The sequence below is a fragment of the Erpetoichthys calabaricus genome, chromosome 2, assembly GCF_900747795.2.
Source record: "Erpetoichthys calabaricus chromosome 2, fErpCal1.3, whole genome shotgun sequence".
Classification (NCBI taxonomy): Eukaryota; Metazoa; Chordata; class Cladistia; order Polypteriformes; family Polypteridae; genus Erpetoichthys; species Erpetoichthys calabaricus.
The window spans coordinates 290,658,104-290,679,239 of NC_041395.2; the positions used below are offsets into that span (position 1 = coordinate 290,658,104).

The window sequence follows — 21,136 nt, forward strand, 5'->3', positions numbered from 1 at the left end:
GGAACGAAGGTAAATGACGTTAATTTTTCACTGTCTTTTAATACTGTGTAATCATACATATTAACACATGTGCAATTAAACGTGTGCATTTACGGGGTGATTTCTCAGGCTTAAAAGCTCACCTTTTATCAAACGCGGGAAGAAAGGTAACTGACGTTGTTCACTGTCTTTTAATACTGTGTAAGCATACATATTAACACATGTGCAATTAAACGTGTGCATTTACGGGGTGATTTCTCAGGCTTAAAAGCTCACCTTTTATCAAACGCGGGAAGAAAGGTAACTGACGTTGTTCACTGTCTTTTAATACTGTGTAACCATACATATTAACACATGTGCAATTAAACGTGTGCATTTACGGGGTGATTTCTCAGGCTTAAAAGCTCGCCTTTTACTAAAAAGGTAAATGCAAAACTATTTTCAATCAGTTTATTGAAACGCTCCCGTTAAGGATTGCAATAACATATTCGCGAGATAAAACAACGAAGTAGGGGGAAATGGAGGAACAGCCGCAAACAGCGAAGAGCAAAAAATTAATTAAACAATTGAGAACGGAGCGAGTTAAGCATACAAGCATGTTCATAAGGGAAACAAAGCACGGTGTAAAACGTAAGTTTCAATTAAGTTTATAGAAACGCTCCCGCTGCGGATTGCAATAACATATTCGTGAGATAAAAGTTTAATGAGAAGACACGAGGTATAAACGAACCACACGCCGTGGCGCAACGTTAGGGGCAACAGTTTCAACCATTCTATGATCTGCTTCTCGCAACTGAAAGACGGCACATGGCGGATGTTAGCCAACTTGCTGACCGCAACGTTAGGGGCTTCAACTATGGCGCTGACGCCACATCTCAGTGCCAACACTTTGCAGACTGTACTTAAAAGACACGCCCTCCTCACTGGACAGTTAAAAACACCAATCAAACTAACGATGACATCAAGTATTACCCAATCCAAAGTAGGAAAGGAGGCATCTTCATAAAATGCGTGTGGGATGATTTGCATGAGACGCTGCTTTAAAAAAAAATGATAAAAAAAATATGGGATAAATCCCGTCCAGTATTGATTCAAAACGGGACGCGCAATTTCATTGTCAAACGCGGCACCATTCCGTATTTTAAAGGACGGGTGGCAACCCTACAGTGCCAGGTAACCACCCATACAATCAGATTGTGATTCAGACTACGAATGCAATGAATGTAATTACCCCGATCTACATACAAGGCGAAAGTCTTGCAAGATTCAAAGATGATGGTTTGGGATAATTAGTACTTATCAAGTACACCATGGCACATAAAAGAGCTTATGAAGCCTTGAACCGAAAAAAGCAAGATCTGACAGATCGTAAAAAAAAAAAAGGAGGTAATGTCGTTTTACTCGCTGTACATTGTAGTCAAACATTACCAGTTATTCCACGAGGGAGACCAGCAGATGAACTCAACGCGTGTTTAAAATCCATGCTTCTCCCACGGTCGGTTATATGTCGCGTGTTCTCGGGTAGGTACACCAAAAAATGTATACATTTAAGCATGTAATGGGCAAAGAAAAAATGAGGTATGCCCGAAGGCACTGCAGTAGTACTCAATGTAACTTTACTTCTTAAATGTTAATGTTTTACTGTTTAATAATTTATACGCTTCTTATATATTGTTCAAATTCTTTTATCAAAATACCACTGACAGCGCAATGCACGATAACATGGAGTGAATACACCATACGCATCTGCCCACGGCCGCCCTGGTGTGCGCAGATAGGAGTTGATTCTAAAATAAAATAAACATAAAAAGAGTAATACAATCATCACCCATAAAGCGGATAGCAGACGTGACGTATTATATGTGTACCAGATTTCAAGTCAATAGGTGAAACGGTTTGCAAGGTACAGGTGATTTAAAATCCTGGACAGACCAACGAAAAGCCACGGTAGCAAATTATTGAAGAAGATTTTACTGTTTAATAATTTATATTTATATGAAATGTGCTTCTTATATATTACTTCATATTCTCATATGATAATGATGTTAATGTTGTTTATATTGATTTCTATGTTATTGTAAGTGCATCTATGTGTGTATATGTATGTATGTATGTATGTGTATAATTATATATATATATATATATATATATATATATATATATAAAAATATATGTCTATATGTATATATAATATATCTGTATATGTGTGTATATGTGTGTGTATATGTAATATATATGACAGCAACACTCATAACAATGACAACAGAATTACATTGACAATCATGTTACGTTATTTTTAAAATGTTTCCTTTACTTTTTCATTACCTCTTTAACACACTACTTCTCCGCTGCGAAGCGCGGGTATTTTGCTATATAATATATATCTGTATGTGTATATATATATATATATATCTCTGTATGTGTATATATATATATATATATATCTGTATGTGTATATATATATATATATATATATATATATATATATATATATATATATATATATATATATATATATATATAAAATGTAGTGTGTTATATATGTGTATGTGTATATGTATATATATATGACAGCAACACTCATAACAATGACAACACAATTACATTGACAATCATGTTACGTTATTTTTAAAATGTTTCCTTTACTTTTTCATAACCTCTTTAACACACTACTTCTCCGCTGCGAAGCGCGGGTATTTTGCTAGTGTATTATAAATTACATATAGTAGGCAAAAAAATCCAGGCAAAATGGTCAAATTCCTCCCCAGTCACTGCTTGGGTTTCCTTGTTGTTGTGCCTGCGTGGACGTGTGTGTGTTGGGCTGTCACCTGGTCCTCTCTGTCAGCCAGTGCTGCCAGTAAACATTTGGGCCTCTACAACAATTCATGAATTTAAGAAGCATGAATAAGCTTCAGAACATGGTGGACACTTACAAAATGTAGTTTAACGTAGAAAAGTGCTAAACATGGGCAACGGGAACGTCAATTGTAAATACAAGATGGGAGGCAGTGCCCTATAAGTTTTCATTGATACATCTGCATCATCTAAGCAATGCAGAGAAACTGTTAAAAATGTAAATAATAGGTTATATTGTAAAAACTGTTGGGATGCTATGATCGGACTATTTAATACACTAATGAGACCACACCTGGAGTACTGTGTGCAGTTCTGGTCACCACACTACAAGAAAGACATAGCAGCACTTGAAGCTGTGCAGAGGAGAGCAACCAAGTGCATACCTGGACTGAGGGACATGTCCTATTCCAGCAGACTCAGGAAATTAGACCTGTTCATTTTCACGCAGGCGAGTCAGCATGGAGACCTAATTTGGGTCTTCAAAATTCTCAAAGGCACTGATAAAGTAGATCCAGAAACATTCTTTCAACTTAATGGTAAATCACGTACTTGAGGGCACCAGTGGACATTAAGGGAACTACATTTAGGACTACAGCAAGGAAACATTTGTTTACACAAAGAATTGTGGGACTCAGGAACAAACTACTGAAACATGGAGTTGAAGCAGGAATCTTTGACAACCTTTAACTATGGATGAGATATTAGGACAGCTTAGCTATCAGCTAAACAAACAGGCTTGATGGATTGAATAGTCTTCTCATATTTGTCAAATTTCTTATGTTCTTAACAGTGAGTGGGTTCAATAACTGATGGATGAAGATACATGTATACTATATATGCACTCTACATTTTAAGTACATTTGTGCAGAAGGATATCTTATAAGCAAATTAACTACCAAAAAACCCTGCACCTGTATCTGTTATCACCCAAGAACAGGAAAACAAGACTGCAATGGCCACATGACTGCTAAAATCTTAAAAGACTAAAGATTAGAAAAATGCTACCTTGTGCCAAAGACAAATGTTGGTGGTGTTTGTGTAATTGTGTGGGGGATGTCTTCTTGACACACCATAGGCCCCTTAATACCAAGTGAATGTCACAGCATATTTAAGCATTGTTGCAGACTGTGTGTAACACTTGATTGCTATAGCATGCACGGTATGCATATACAGTAAATGGATTCCTCTGTGCCAGGTCTCAGGCTGGTTACATCAACGTAACAGTACTTATGAGAGACCTCTGGTGAGCCAACCCAATACAAGAGCATCCAAATGAGAAAGAGGGGTCTGCCCCTTCCAGTCATATGATCACACTAAGTTATATATTGGGTTAAATCAAATAGAATGGCAGTTTGCCTAATATCATAATTGAGTAAGGAATTTGGTCAATGAAGAGACTCTTATGCAGTATATTCAAGAGGATTCACCTTCTTAAAAACAGGAGATAGGCACTGAACAAATACACTTTCTCTTCAGACAATCATTTTTACAGGACTCTGGAAAATGGGGGCAAATAAAACTATTTGTGCAGTGGGAAAAATTGAATAAATAGATACTAGCATTATGACTTGTATTGCACAGTATTTGACCAGTACAGCCCCTTGGCTTGCTGACCACACCCTAGCAGGCCCAATACACACACACACACACACATACAGTACATCTATTACATTATACACACCTGAATTGTAGTAAAATGCAGAAGAATTTGTGCTTGCAGTCTGAAGGATAATTATTTAAAACCACAAGGTGACAGGGTAAGTCCATACCATAGTTTAATGTTCATTGGTTATATGATTATATTTCACTATTAAAACATAATAATTTACTATGAATGGTTCTATATTAAAAGAAATGGTCACTGGTTAATTAAAAAAGGTAAGAAAGTTTATATGTTGAATGAGCCTACTTAGTCCATCTTACTCTTTCATTTATTAAATGCTCCAGTATCACATTTAAGCTCTTCAAATGTGGTAGGGGATTGCAGTTACTTAAAGTAGAGGAGTGAGTATTTGGTTTTACATTTCTTTTTAGTCAATACTTGTATAAAAAGTTTCTACACACACGTTCCCATAATATGTAGAATGTAGTACAAAGCTCTTATCCGGACTACATTTTTCCACACATCTCCATGCTTCACTTGTCCAAGGCTGTGGTCTTTCTGGATGTTTCTCTAACAAGTCCTCATTCTGCTTTAGACTGTCAGCTGAATGAGTCTCATTTCTAAACACACCAAAAATGCAAACAATTTCTTGGTTCATGCACCCACATTTTCATAGTAAGCTTTTCCTTGTCTTCTGAATTGTCCTCAGTTTGCTGATGCTCCGTCACCTTTTGAAGACCCAGCCCAACACCCCACTATTGTTTAATCCTCAGGACAGCTCTGCTCAGGAATTTTGCAACCCTATTATTCCTTAAATTTCCTGTACTGCTGCTAATGTTCTTGTTCTGATAATAACTGCACTTTTAAACTTTTTATATTTAGCCTAAGAGTATATTATCAGTTGCCTGTTATCTTTCCACTAACCAACCAAGCAGTCAAGTGTTCTAAATTTAATTTTGATGTTTGTAATTAACCTTGATTCAAGCAGTGAGCAGAACAGTTACATCAACAACATATAATAATGAAATGTTTCATGTTGACTAGAATGTGACAATAATGATCATATAAAAACATAAAAAACATAATGTTTATAAAGCTATAACAATAACAACAACAGGTGGCACAGTGATTCGTCCTGGCTTGAGGGATCAAAGGGTCTATTCTCTGGCCCGTCACTGTCAGTATACAATCTTCATGTTCTCATAACTTTCAGATTACTCTCACATCCCAAATATATGCAAGCTGGTGTTTCTTAGATTTATTTTTGTGTAAATTTGCATGGGTATGTACATGAGTATTCCCTTAGAAGGGCTGACAACCTGTCCAGTGTTGGCTCATGATGAACACAACCATGTGATGTTAACATTTTTTTCATACATTCACCCATTTTGTGAAATTTGATAACAGTAATAATGTTAAATATAAAGATACAGACTAAACTCACTTTGTCAATGCCCATAGATTTTGAAACCTGAATTATAGTCATGTGAAAAAGTAAGTATACCCCACTGACGTTTTCAACATATTTGAATAGAAAAAAACATCAGCTCTTCAAGCAAACAGTGCCTACAGTTAAAGATGATATATTTGAACAAATGACACATAAATTTGACATAATGTCTTCATTCTCATAATCTAAATTAACAAAAATGCAGATTTGCCACATGGAGAACGTAAGAGTACTCTTAAATGTATCACTAATTCAGATCCATAAAATTAGAATCAGGTGTTCCAGATTAGGCATCAATGATGAGAACCTCCTTATGGAGTATGCAGGAGGACCCTTGTCATAATTAAACTTTAAATATTGAGGGTCTGTTGGTCTCTTTTCTTTTGAAGTGTGAGGTGTCATCATGCTATGATCAAAAGAGCGCTCTGGACTCTCACAAAAAGGCAGTGGATGCCCATGATTCTGGCCAGTGATTTAAAAAGATTGGCAAATTAACTGAAATCAATCATTCCACTGTAAAAGAAATCATCTACAAGTGGTGCAGATTTCTAACGACAGCTAAATTTCCGAGACTAACTGGCCAGGGAAATTGCTTAAAGTGGTCTCAAAGAATCCTAAAATTTCACCACAAGTAATGGGACTGGCCTAGTCAATGCCCTGATTTGAATTCCATTTGAATGTGGTGGGGGATTTGAAACAGGCAGTACATGCAATAAAGCCCACAAACATCTTGCAACTGAAGGACCTGCATGGTAGAGTGGCCATACATTTCAGGGTCGATGTCAGAGATTGGTGGGTTGTTATTGCAAAATGCCAACAAGAAATCATTGGTGTTAAAGGAGGCAATACTGGCTGCTGACACCAAGGGAGCACTTTCTTTTTTCCCTAGTAGACCATAACATCTATTGACATTTTTGTTGAATAAATATTTGAAAAGACACATTTTTCTTGTGTTTTATGCAAATATATAATCACTTTTATGTGAAGGCACTATTTGTATGAAGATCTACTGTTTCCCTGTTCAAATATGTTGAAAGCATCAATAATTTCCATGGAGCTTGACTATATATACAGGTAAAATTCTGCTACAACATAGTGCCAGGGACCTAAAAAAATATTTCGCTGTAACGAAACTTTCATAGTAATGAGATTCTGTACTTGTCGCTGTAGTGCTTTCTTTAACTTGCGTCCAGGTGTTGCAATAGCTTCTTTCACATTAATTTTCATCTCCTCCTGTGTACAAGTTATGCTGATGAGAATTCTTCTCAGCATTTCCTTGCGATAATACACTTTCAGGGTGCGAATGATGCCCAAATCCAATGGATGAAGCACTGCCATGCAGTTGGGTGGGAGGAACTCAACACGAACATTATCTAAACGTGGAAGCATGTTGTGGGCAGCACAGTTATCAATCAGAAGCGAATCTTCCTTTTGTTGTTCTTCATATTGTGAGGTTTCTGAACTTTTTTGGGACCCCCCAAAGTGCATTCTGAGGTGCGATTGCCACGTCTGTGGAAGATAGTTTGTCCGTTGCCGGGGCAAACACAGGCTCACAGCACCGTGCCAATCGAGATAGCACTTTAAGCACCTGTCGTCGATGCGTGATGAAAGGAACATTATAAATGCAGGGAACAGTATAACTTGCTCACTGACCTGGCAACGGCTCTGCCCATTTGTTGTGTCTGTGTATAGGAGAGTGGTAGCTCCCGCTACAATAAATAAGCATGCTGTTCCTGTTTCAAGTTGAATAAAAGCTGGTTTTCTAAAGTATTGACATTCAGCCTCATGTTTTTGGGTGCAAGACTGTGACTTACACGTCACAATATCCTTGTCAAGTTGTTGCAGCCAGTTTCACAAAATGCCTCGAGTCATCCAAGCTCGCTGATTTGCTTTATACTCACAGGGAAGGAATGTAACGCACTTAAAACACAGAGCATTGGTCGACTTGCCAATGCTGAGAGGAATAACTTTGTAGCTGCCAGTTGAATTGCTGCAAAGTAGAGCGGTCAATCTTTATTTAATTTTTTTCCTCCTCGGCACGGATCACCTTTGAGTGCTAAAGTGCGATGCAGTAGCAGCTGGTAGAAGATTCTAGTCTCATCAGCATTGTAGATGTCTTAAGGCTCATAAGCTCAAATGATTTTCCTGATTTCACCTGCATGCCATTTGTTTGCTTTTTCAATTGGAACTGCAGATTCTTCTCTATGCTGCAATTTCAAAACGGCCCCGAAAGTGAATTAGCCCACCCCAGCTGGTAGTAAAATATCTGTGGCCTAAGGAGATTGACAGTGACTTTGCTTTTTCTTGAACAAGTGGCCCACTTATTGGAATGTTTCTTGAACGAGCATCACTGAACCACATAAAAACTGCTTTTTCAATGTCTTCAAATGCAGCAGTTCGCATAGGTTTGCACTGAGGCGCAAGGATTGCAACCTAAGGTTCTTCTTTTTGCTGGAATCGAGAATGGCAAAAATTTCAAGTTTTTTTTAATTTTTTATGTAAACTGTTGTCATTTTTTTGTCTCCCATTTCTATAGGAGGGTGACAATGAGTTAAATTCAAGTGGTTGCGTTTCAAATGTTGACGCACAATAAGCAAAATGCATCACTGAACAAAACAAACACAGGAAAACAAAAAAAAAAAAAAAAAAAACAAAAAACAAAAACAGTACCAGAAAAGTTCGAAGAATAAGAAATATTTACAATGTTCGGTGATTGTTGTGCACAACTGAGCTGCAACCACAGAACTAACTGCTCTGTGGATGATTCATTCAGGCATTTAAAGGTCTTTTGGGCACTTCATTCTAATGAAAGTATCTGCTGAATGTTTTTCGTAGCAACAAGACTTTTATAGACTCGCGTCATATGGGGAAACTGTCCGGACAGTAAAAATACTTTGTTGTAATGAAAAGTTTGTTGTAATGAATTTCGTTGTAACGGAATTTTACCTGTATTTCTAAGACTATATCTTTTGAGAAATCTGCTGAAGTCTGCAGATCTCCAGTTCCATTAATCCTCAGAGACATCAGTTTGAATACAAGACTCAGTGCACCGTATGTAGAGTTTGGTCATTCTCCGTGTCTGTCTCTGGGAAGTCTAATTTTAAATTTCGGACAACATGTGTATTTGATTAACTGGTGATTCTGAACTGACCCCATGTGAGACTGCGGGCTCTGAGGTGCATTTGTCTCCTGACCAGAGTTGGTTTGTGTTTTATGCCTAATGTACCTAAAATATGCCCTGGTCAGGCGAAAAGTTTGGAAAAGAGAGGGATACCTAGAAGTCAGAGTAGGTCATAGTGCTTTTTAATTTAGAGACGTGTGATATCTGGGCTGCTTTTTTTTTCTTTTAACAAGAACTGCATGTTGTACTAAAAAGGACGTCTCACAAATGCATTCTGATTTATGCATCTTTATTTGTCATGCCTTTGTCAGTATTACTTAAATGTGTGCGCACATGGGTCCTGTGATGGACTGGGGTCCTGGCCAGGGCTGTTTGCTGCTGTGCATTAAGTGTTACTGGGAAAGTCTCTGACTTACTATTACCTTGAACTGGATTAAGTGGGTATGAGTGTTATGTTAATTATTTTAGTAGTTTCCCATAAGCTTCTTCATGTTGCAAGGATAGTGAGCACATTTTTAGAATATGTTTCTTATAGGCCTGTGTGTCTTGTGCTTTTTATTTATTATTTATAATATCTGTATAAATTATTTTACATGCATGAATACAAAGGTTTTTTGACAATCTTAACACAAACCCTTAGCGTAAACAACAGTTACCTCAGGCTATGAGGCATATGATGAGTAAGGAAACTACTTACCTTTTTCTACTTGCCCACGCAGAGGGGGGGACTTTGAACGGCTTCTTCCTTCTCCAGAGCCACTTTCTTTACCATCTTTGGAGCTCTGCCTTTTCTGCCTCCCAATGCGGCCACTCTTGAAGAAAAGACTGACAAATGTCTTGGAGCGTTGAAGGTTGGTTCCCCCACCAGGATTCAGGTCTTTTTGTTTCTTTTTTTTCTTATCCTCTGCAGGAAGAAAACAGAAGTGCATAAGCAAACTACAACAGGACCCTCTGTTTTCTTCAGCATACAGGGAAATGACAAAGTAAAGGAAACAATTAAGTGTATGAGAGGTACACGTCACCATTGAAGTAACTGATTAATTACCATTCCCATATGCTACACTAGTGTAGAAAATGCTGGAATGACCCAGCAGCTCCTAATATTCCCCAGCATTCCACGAAGAAGAGATCTCACTAACACTAAAAGATGACTGATGGATGAGGCATTATCTTTAGTGATGAAGACTAATCAAACATACATGCATCATCAGCCAGGGGTAGTTATAGAGGAAAGTGCAAACATTTTGAGAAGGATGCCGGTCATTTGTTTAAAAATCAAGAAACGACAGAAAAGCAACTCTGAGTCATTTGATTAGAAAAGAAGGAGCTTTCACTGAATACTGCCTATCTAGAGATAGTACAGTCATGTGAAAAATGAAGTACACTCTAAGAAATGTGTTTTCCTTTTGAACATATGTGGACATATCTAGATTTGATCTTCATTAAAACAGTATCTTTAGATAAAGGTGACGTAATTTGCAATAATATATTCAATGAAAAAGAAGCATACGACATCTCTATCTGTGGAAAAATTAAGTCCACCCTTAGCTGTAAAAGCTGGTATTGCTCCCTTAAGTCTGCTTTTCCACTAACTGTCTACCAGTCTCTGACATTGACTGGGAGCAAGTTTTTTCCACTCCTCTATGCAGAATCCTTTCAGCTATTAGACATGTCTTGTGTGCACAGTCCAAATCCCCATACAGCATCTCCAGCATTCCAGAACTCTCCATTTCTTTCTTTCAAGGCACTCCTTGGTGAATTTAGTGATATGTTTAGGGTCATGTTGTAAAGTCCACTTTGAGTTGAGCTTCAATTTTCTGACAGATGATCTCATATTATCCTTAGACACCCTCTGGTACAATGATGAATTCAACATAGTGGAATTAATGACAGTAAACTGCCCAGGCCCTGATGCAGCAAATCAGCCCCTAAATAAAACATTTCCACCACCATGCTTTACAGCTGGACATGAGATTCTTCTGGTCAAATACAGTCTTTGTTTTTCACCAAAACGGGTCTTCTAGTACTGTGGCCAAATTACACCACCTTTGCTTTGTGTGTGCACAGCATATTGTTTCAGAAGTTTGAGGTGTTCATGGGAAAACTTTAGTCTGTTGTAAAGTGCGTTTAGGGATCCATGACAATGTGTAAGTTTTTTTTTTTGATTAAAAGCAGCGCACTCAGGCTTTATATTTGTGCGCCTAGCAGCGTGGCCAAACAGCCCGTGGGTACAGAAGAGGAAACTGGCCGATTCAAATGCAGATGCGGTCAGCCCAGATGGTTTCTTCATTAGAGCCCTGGGTTTCATCATTTTTTCACATATTTTTGTCTTGATGTTGAAGTTTTCCCCCTGGAACACCCCCCATGTAGATCTAATTTGTGCAGCTTCTTTCTAATGATAGACTCCTGCTCTCTGACATCATTGATAAGCGCTACCTATAGGTTCCAAGATGAAATTCTGGGATTCTTGGAAACATCTTTCAGCATCTAGCATTCTACTCTTGGGCTGATCTTGCTGGGGTGGCCTGCAAGCACACAATTGTTTGTAATCTTCTGCACTTATTGATGATCATCTTGACAGTGGAATGGTTGATTTCAAATTGTTTGGAGGAAATATTTTCCTTTGCCAGAACCACAGACATCTATAACCATCTTTGTAGAGCTCTCAGAGAGCTCTATCCATCGTGGCATGGTGATAACACACACTTCAACAACAAACAGCAAACCAAACCAAATGTCCGATGTTTGAATAATACCAGTGCAGACAAGATTACCTCAAATGATGTTCTAATTATTTGCACCAGATTCTAATTTTAGGTATTTGAGGTAATAAATGGAGGGATGGCCTACTTATTCCACATGCAAAATGTACATTTATGTTTATATAAATTACAAAGTGGACAACAAAATTAAATGTGACATTATATTTGTAATACCATCCTTAACTATAGATACTGTTTAAATGAAAATCAAATCTTCATATGTCAACATATGTTAAAAAAAAAGAAAACTCATGAGATGTACAAAGTTTTACACATGACCATAAGTGCATTGTGATGGAATAAAAACAAAGCAGTCAAATGCCTTCTTTAGCCCTGATCTTCATTTTGTAATTAGATGAAAAGCTAAAACTACCCACATACACTCTCTTTTCATAGAATACAAGAAGGTTTTCTTTAAACCTATAGATATATTGAAAATACTTCCTGCTTTCCTTACCTAGCAGAGTGATATGGCTCTGTGACCGCCGAATTGGTTTCCTCGGTTTGCTGAGTGCCAGGAGTAAAGCTGTTTTGGGAGAATCCAGATGTTCATCAGACGAGTCTCCAACAGAAAAAGTTCTACGGCGGCTGCGAGTGGTCTCTTTGAAGCTTTCTGTTCGAATGACCGTGTCTTTCAGCAACACTGTAGCACCAAGGGTGCGACTTGTCTCTGTGGTAGACAATCTGACTGATCTCTCCAGAGTGTCATCATTGAAATCACTGGCAGGAGGGAGCTGCAGGTCAGTCTGAATGGCAGTCTCTATCTTTTCGGTGGTGCTGGCACGGCGGGAATCCTCAGTAGAGATGCACACGTCCACCATTTCAGATGTGAATGGGTAGAAGTTATTGGGTATCAGCATCTGAGAGAGTCCACTAATGGAACTCAGGGGGGTACTTGATGAGTATGAAGAGATAGAAGAGCTGGAATCTGACGTTTGAGAAGAATGGCTCAAGAAGCCATTGCCAACTGAGGAAAAAAAACAGAACTTTGTTGAGATGATGTCACCATCTCTCTCTGCAAATATCAACTACACATTTCTTTGGCGGCCAGTCATAATAGCACAGACAACATCCAACTAACTGTAGCAAATATTTAATTTTGACTTCTGAAAATGCTATCCACTTTCTACCTTACTATACCTATTCATTGTGTCTTGTCCCTAATGCCCAATCCTGAACAGGGAGCCAGTCCACTGCAGGGGACACACTTACACTAACTCAAATGGAGCCTGCTTAAAATTTACCAAATAACATATGTGAGTAAAAATGGAGCACCAGGGTAAATAAACTGAAGTGATACTATAGCTTCAAGTTGCCATCCTGTTTGCACACATCACACTCATATTTTATCCATCTTTAACACTGTTGCGGAGAGTCTTCTTAGCTGTTCTCATCCATTCAGGCTGTAAAACACAACAACATGTAGCTTCAGTGTGGCCTAGTGGCTATGGCATTGAACTTGAAACCTCACGGATCGAACTTATTGCGTAATCTTCAGCAACTGGTTTCACCTGCCCACACAGCAACTCCAGAAGTACTGTGACAATTTTAGTGTGTCCTATCTGTAGGACAACTTTTGGAGGTATTCAAAATAGATAGGCATTACACAAATTCTAATTGTTTCATGGTCAGAAGGTGCAGTGGTTACGTAGTAGAATGTCCTCACATCTGCATGGGCCAGGGTTTGTTTCCTGGCCTGGTGTTTATACGTGTGGGGTTGTCAGGTTATCCTGGCACGTGGGTGAGTTTTTCTCAGTTTCCCAATTAAAGTCCACATCCCAAACATTTATGTTAGCTTTATAGATGCTGGTATGAATGTTTGTGCCTTTAAATCGATGGATGTCCAGTCCAAAATTGGTTGCTACTTTGTGCTAAATTCCGTTAGGATAAGCCCTCTCTCACTCTCACCTCAGAGTACTGCACCCTCCACCCATCCTTCTGCTGATACCAGCATAGGAGAGACATCCCCACCCACAATTACAACAGCGCAAGTGAGTAGAGAGCTGAGGAAACTTCGTGCCAGCAAAGCAGCGGGTCCAGATGGAGTATCGCCACGACTGCTGAAGGTCTGTGCGCTGGAGCTGGGGAGTCCTCTACAGCGCATCTTCAACCTGAGCCAGGAACAGGGGGAGAGTCCTGAGGCTTTGGAAAACATCTTGTATCACCCCAGTCCCAAAGGTATCACGTCCTAGTGGGCTGAATGACTTCCGGCCTGTCACACTGACGTCACATGTGATGAAGACCATGGAGAGGCTGCTGCTTCACCACCTGAGGCCACAGGTCCAACACGCCCTCGACCCTCTGCAGTTCGCATACCAGGAGAAGGTGGGAGCGGAAGATGCCATCATCTACATGCTACACCGATCACTCTCCCACTTGGACAGAGGCAGTGGTGCTGTAAGAATTATGTTTCTGGACTTCTCTTGCGCCTTCAACACCATTCAACCTCTGCTCCTTAGGGACAAGCTGACAGAGATGGGAGTAGATTCATACCTGGTGGCATGGTTTGTGGACAATCTTACGAACGGACCTCAGTATGTGTGTCTCGGGAATTGCAGGTCTGACATTGTGGTCAGCAACACAGGAGCGCCGCAGGGGACTGTACTTCTCCGGTCCTGTTCAGCCTATATACATCGGACTTCCAATACAACTCAGAGTCCTGCCACGTGCAAAAGTTCGCTGAAGACACTGCTATTGTGGGCTGCATCAGGAGTGGGCAGGAGGAGGAGTATAGGAACCTCATCAAGGACTTTGTTAAATGGTGCGACTCAAACCACTTACACCTGAACACCAGCAAAACCAAGGAACTGGTGGTGGATTTTAGGAGACCCAGACCCCTCATGGACCCTGTGATTATCAGAGGAGACTGTGTGCAGAGGGTACAGACCTATAAATACCTGGGAGTGCAGCTGGATGATAAATTGGACTGGACTGCCAATACTGATTCTCTGTGCAAGAGAGGACAGAGCCGACTATACTTCCTTAGAAGACTGGTGTCCTTCAACATCTGCAATAAGATGCTGCAGATGTTCTATCAGACGGTTGTGGCGAGCGCCCTCTTCTACGCAGTGGTGTGCTGGGGAGGCAGCATAAAGAAGAGGGACGCCTCACGCCTGGACAAACTGGTGAGGAAGGCAGGCTCTATAATAGGCATGGAGCTGGACAGTTTGACATCCGTGGCAGAGCAACAGGCGCTCAGCAGGCTCCTATCAATTATGGAGAATCCACTGCATCCACTAAACAGTGTCATCTCCAGACAGAGGAGCAGCTTCAGTGACAGACTGCTGTCACCGTCCTGCTCCACTGACAGACTGAGGAGATTGTTCCTCCCCCAAACTATGCAACACTTCAATTCCACCCAGGAGGGTAAACGTTAACATTATTCAAAGTTATTGTCTGTTTTTACCTGCATTTTTATTACTCTTTAATTTAATATTGTTTTTTGTATCAGTATGCTGCTGCTGGAGTATGTGAATTTCCCCCTGGGATTAATAAAGTATATCTATCTATCTATCTGTTTTGTGCCAAATAACCCTGTCAACACATAAAACAGTTTTAGAAAACGGGTGAATGAAATGAGGTTTAGTGAAATTACTCATTACTAATGATTTGTAATTATTGGTAAAACTGAGGAAGCACACAAACATTTTAAACAAAGAGAGCTTTTTAACTATACATTTTCTTATTGGATGAAAGTCACTTTTGTTGAAGGACAGATTTCTTTTGTTGCTTCCCTCTGAGCATTTACTGTGATTTTATATAAAGTAATTACAAATTTTCAGCTTTGCAATCACTCAGCAATACATGAACTGTGTTTACTTTTTAAAGACTCTATATTAAATTTTATCTGAATGTCTCATTGACTTTGTTTGAAACTATCTGGTGCCCACAATAGGCTTTTGTCTCCCTGTGACACTGAACAGGACAGGCAGGTTACAAATTAAATGGACTAATTTCACAGGATTGTTTCATATGTAGAAAAACAGGAACAAATTCAGCTAACTGAAAATAAATAACCAATCGTGTCATTTTAAATTTTATCTGCAAGACTAATTAAGGTTATTTCTTTAAAGGCTTTGTTTAAATTATGCAAATTGAATTATGTATTTAACATATGCTATCTAATTTAATTCCTTACACACTTCAGCATTGTGTGATATATCAATGTTGCATGCCTGTTTACCACATTATATTTATGATTACTGTGTGATGTGCTGTTAAATGAAAGGGCACTTAAAAAAAATAAAAATAGCTGAATTAACTTAAAACGTCAATGATTAGTGAATCCACACATTCTCTGAACCTTTTCTTTCAAGAACAGAACAACCACAGACTTTTAGCTGCTTAGGAAGCAAGGTAGTAACTATCCCTAAATAGAATGGCAATGGAGCACATGATGCACTCACGTACAGTATATACAGTGCATCCGGAAAGTATTCACAGCGCATCACTTTTTCCACATTTTGTTATGTTACAGCCTTATTCCAAAATGGATTAAATTCATTTTTTCCCCTCAGAATTCTACACACAACACCCCATAATGACAACGTGAAAAACATTTACTTGAAGTTTTTGCAAATTTATTTAAAATAAAAAAACTGAGAAAGCACATGTACATAAGTATTCACAGCCTTTGCCATGAAGCTCAAAATTGAGCTCTGGTGCATCCTGTTTCCCCTGATCATCCTTGAGATGTTTCTGCAGCTTAATTGGAGTCCACCTGTGGTAAATTCAGTTGGTTGGACATGATTTGGAAAGGCACACACCTGTCTATATAAGGTCCCACAGTTGACAGTTCATGTCAGAGCACAAACCAAGTATGAAGTTAAAGGAATTGTCTGTAGACCTCCGAGACAGGATTGTCTCGAGGCACAAATCTGGGGAAGGTTACAGAAAAATTTCTGCTGCTTTGAAGGTCCCAATGAGCACAGTGGCCTCCATCATCCGTAAGTGGAAGAAGTTCGAAACCACCAGGACTCTTCCTAGAGCTGGCCGGCCATCTAAACTGAGCGATCTGGGGAGAAGGGCCTTAGTCAGGGAGGTGACCAAGAATCCGATGGTCACTCTGTCAGAGCTCCAGAGGTCCTCTGTGGAGAGAGGAGAACCTTCCAGAAGGACAACCATCTCTGCAGCAATCCACCAATCAGGCCTGTATGGTAGAGTGGCCAGACGGAAGCCACTCCTTAGTAAAAGGCACATGGCAGCCCGCCTGGTGTTTGCCAAAAGGCACCTGAAGTACTCTCAGACCATGAGAAAGAAAATTCTCTGGTCTGATGAGACAAAGATTGAACTCTTTGGTGTGAATGCCAGGCGTCATGTTTGGAGGAAACCAGGCACCGCTCATCACCAGGCCAACACTATACCTACAGTGAAGCATGGTGGTGGCAGCATCATGCTGTGGGGATGTTTTTCAGCAGCAGGGACTGGGAGACTAATCAGAATAAAGGGAAAGATGACTGCAGTAATGTACAGAGACATCCTGGATGAAAACCTGCTCCAGAGCGCTCTTGACCTCAGACTGGGGCGACGGTTCATCTTTCAGCAGGACAATGACCCTAAGCACACAGCCAAGATATCAAAGGAGTGGCTTCAGGACAACTCTGTGAATGTTCTTGAGTGGCCCAGCCAGAGCCCAGACTTGAATCCGATTGAACATCTCTGGAGAGATCTTAAAATGGTTGTGCACCAATGCTTCCCATCCAACCTGATGGAGCTTGAGAGGTGCTGCAAAGAGGAATGGGCGAAACTGGCCAAGGATAGGTGTGCCAAGCTTGTGGCATCATATTCAAAAAGACTTGAGGCTGTAATTGCTGCCAAAGGTGCACCGACAAAGTATTGAGCAAAGGCTGTGAATGCTTATGTACATGTGATTTCTCAGTTTTTTTATTTTTAATAAATTTGCAAAAACCTCAAGTAAACTTTTTGTTGTGTGTAGAATTCTGAGGAAAAAAATGAATTTAATCCATTTTGGAATAAGGCTGTAACATAACATAATGTGGAAAAAGTGATGCGCTGTGAATACTTTCCAGATGCACTGTAGGTACTTTCATACCAAGTACTTCTGACTCAACCATATCATCCAATGAAAAGCCTCCCGGACACAAAGGGAGCATTCAAACCCCACAAAGGAAATGCCTGGGATAGGAACTGAATCTACGTGCCTGAAGCCATGATGCTGCATCATTAACTCATAGGCCACTGTGCTGCCCAGTTTGACCAAGGATGCAACTATAAATCCATCCATTACTGCTCTAACTTGCTTATTTAGGCTTGGGTCACAGTAAGCCAGTGCCTACTCTGAATGCAAGATACAGTAAAAAAAAAAAAAAAAAAAATCCTTGACACGGTTACAACACTTCACAAGGCACATAACAATCAAAACACTCTGGGGTCAGTTTAGACTTGACCATTACTGTAAGTTCCATGTCTTTGGGATGAGGAAGAAAACCAAAGTACGAGGAAAGAAAAAAAACAACACAGACATAAAGAGAATATATATATATATATATATATATATATATATATATAGTCTATTCTTAATGGGAGAAAATTAAGGTACAGTGAGCCAACCCAGCCACAGGGGTTTTGCACAAACCAGTGTTTCTTCGTGTCGGTCCCAAGCCCAGATAAATGGGGAGGGTTACGTCAGGAAGGGCATCCTGTGTAAAATTTTGCCAAATCAATATGCGGACAACAATACAAATTTCCATACCAGAACGGTCGAGCCCCGGGTTAACAACGACAGCCACCAGTACTGTTAGTCAACAGGGTGCTGGCAGAAATTGGGCTACTGTTGGCTGAAGAAGAAGAAGGGGGAAGACATGTCCGGAGGAAGGAGAAGAGGAGGAAGGCAAAGACAGTGGAACTGAGGGTAGGAACTTTGAATGTTGGCAGTATGACTGGTAAGGGGAGAGAGTTAGCTGATATGATGGAGAGAAGGAAGGCTGATATATTGTGCATGCAAGAGACTAAATGGAAGGGGAGTAAGGCCAGGTGGATCGGAGGTGGATTCAAATTGTTCTATCATGGTGTGGGTAGGAGGAGAAATGGAGTAGGAGTTATTCTGAACAGTATGTCAAGAGTGTTCTGGAGGTGAAAATAGTGTCAGAATGATGATAATGAAGCTGGAAATTGGAGGTGTGATGGATGAGAAAGAAGATTTTTGGAGTGAGTTGGATGAAGTGATAAATAGTATACCCAAGGGACAGAAAGTGGTGACTGGAGCGGACTTCAATGGACATGTTGGTGAAGGGAACAGAGGAGACGAGGAGGTGATGGGTAGGTATGGTGTCAAGGAGAGGAATGAAGAAGGTCAGAGGATAGTGGATTTTGCCAAAAGGATGGACATGGCTGTGGTGAATATGTATTTTAAGAAGAGGGAGGAACATGGGGTTACGTACAAGAGTGGAGGAAGATGCACACAGGTAGATTACATCCTATGCAGAAGAGTTGAACACTGCACAGTGATGGCAGGGGAAGGTGTAGTTGACCAGTATAGGATGGTGGTCTGTAGAATGACGTTGGAGATCAAGAAGAGGAAGAGAGTGAGGGCAAAGCCAAGTATCAAATGGTGGAAGTTGAAAAAGGAAGACTGCAAGGTTGATTTTAGGGAGGAGGTGAGACAGGCACTGGGTGGCAGTGAAGAGTTACCAGACAGCTGGGAAACTACAGCAGATGTAGTAAGGGTGACAACAAGAAGGGTGCTTGGCATGACATCTGGACAGAGGAAGGAGGGAAAGGAAACCTGGTGGTGGAATGGGGAAGTACAGGAGAGAATACAGAGGAGGAGGATGGCAAAGAAGAAGTGGGATAGTCAGAGAGATGCAGAAAGTAGACAAGAGTACAAGGGGATAAGGCGCAAGGTGAAGAGGGAGGTGGCGAAGGCTAAAGAAAAAGCGTATGATGTGTTGTATGAGAGGTTGGACACTAAAGAGGGAGAAAAGGACCTGTACCAATTGGCTAGACAGAGGGACCAAGCTGGAAAAGATGTGCAGCAGGTTAGGGTAATAAAGGATAAAGATGGAAACGTACTCACCAGCAAGGAGAGTGTGTTGAGCAGATGGAAAGAGTACTTTGAGAGACTTATGAAGAGAATGAGAGAGAGAAGAGGTTGGATGATGTGGAGATAGTGAATCAGGAAGTGCAATGGATTAGCAAGGAGGAAGTAAGAATAGCTATGAAGAGGATGAAGAATGGAAAAGGCATTGCTCCAGATGACATACCTATGGATGCATGGAGGTGTTTAGGAGAGATGGCAGTGGAGTTTTTAACCAGATTGTTTAATGGAATCTTAGAAAGTGAGAGGATGCCTGGGGAGTAGAGAAGAAGAGTACTGTTGCTGATATTTAAGAATAAGGGGGATGTGCAGGACTGCAGTAACTACAGGGGGTTACAATTGATGAGCCACAGCATGAAGTTATGGGAAAGAGTAGTGGAAGCTAGGTTAAGAAGGGAGATGATGATTAGTGAGCAGCAGTATGGTTTCATGCCAAGAAAGAGCACCACAGATGCAATGTTTGCTCTGAGGGTATTGATGGAGAAGTATAGAGAAGGCCAGAAGGAGTTGCATTTCGTCTTTGTGGACCTGGAGAAAGCATATGACAGGGTGCCTCGAGAGGAGTTGTGGTATTGTATGAGGAAGTCAGGAGTAGCAGAGAAGTATGTAAGAGTTGTACAGGATATGCACGAAGGAAGTGTGACCTTGGTGGGGTCTGCGGTAGGAGCAACAGATGCATTCAAGGTGGAGGTGGGATTACATCAGGGATCGGCTCTGAGCCCTTTCTCATTTGCAATGGTGATGGACAGGTTGACAGACGAGATTAGATAGGAGTCCCCGCGGACTATGATGTTTGCTGATGATACTGTGATCTGTAGCGATAGTAGGGAGCAGGTTGAGGAGACCCTGGAGAGGTGGAGATATGCTCTAGAGAGTAGAGGAATGAAGGTCAGTAGGAACAAGACAGAATACATGTGTGTAAATGAGAGGGAGGTCACTGGAATGGTGAGGATGCAAGGAGTAGAGAGTTGGCAAAGGTGGATGAGTTTAAATACTTGGGATCAACAGTATAGAGTAATGGGGATTGTGGAAGAGAGGTGAAAAAAAGTGCAGGCAGCGTGGAATGGGTGAAGAAGAGTGTCAGGAGAGATTTGTGACAGACGGTATCAGCAAGAGTGAAAGGGAAGGTCTACAGGACGGTAGTGAGACCAGCTATGTTATATGGGTTGGAGACGGTGGCACTGAGCAGAAAGCAGGAGACAGAGCTGGAGGTAGCAGAGTTAAAGATGCTAAGATTTGCACTGGGTGTGACGAGGATGGACAGGATTAGAAATGAGTACATTAGAGGGTCAGCTCAGATTGGACGGTT

The 21,136-nt window shown here is 40.4% G+C and overlaps 1 protein-coding gene across 2 annotated transcripts in view; it reads right to left on the reverse strand.

Moving 5' to 3' along the window:
- LOC114647182 (PDZ domain-containing protein 7-like) overlaps positions 1-21,136 on the reverse strand; it is an 82,624-nt gene that overhangs the window by 18,283 nt on the left and 43,205 nt on the right. For both annotated transcript variants that reach the window (XM_051922448.1, XM_028795753.2), the window contains exons 7-8: positions 12,229-12,738; positions 9,707-9,913 (exon numbers count right to left, since the gene is read on the reverse strand). In XM_051922448.1, the coding sequence (XP_051778408.1) occupies positions 9,707-9,913; positions 12,229-12,738 (717 nt within the window). The remainder of the gene's footprint in view (positions 1-9,706; positions 9,914-12,228; positions 12,739-21,136) is intronic.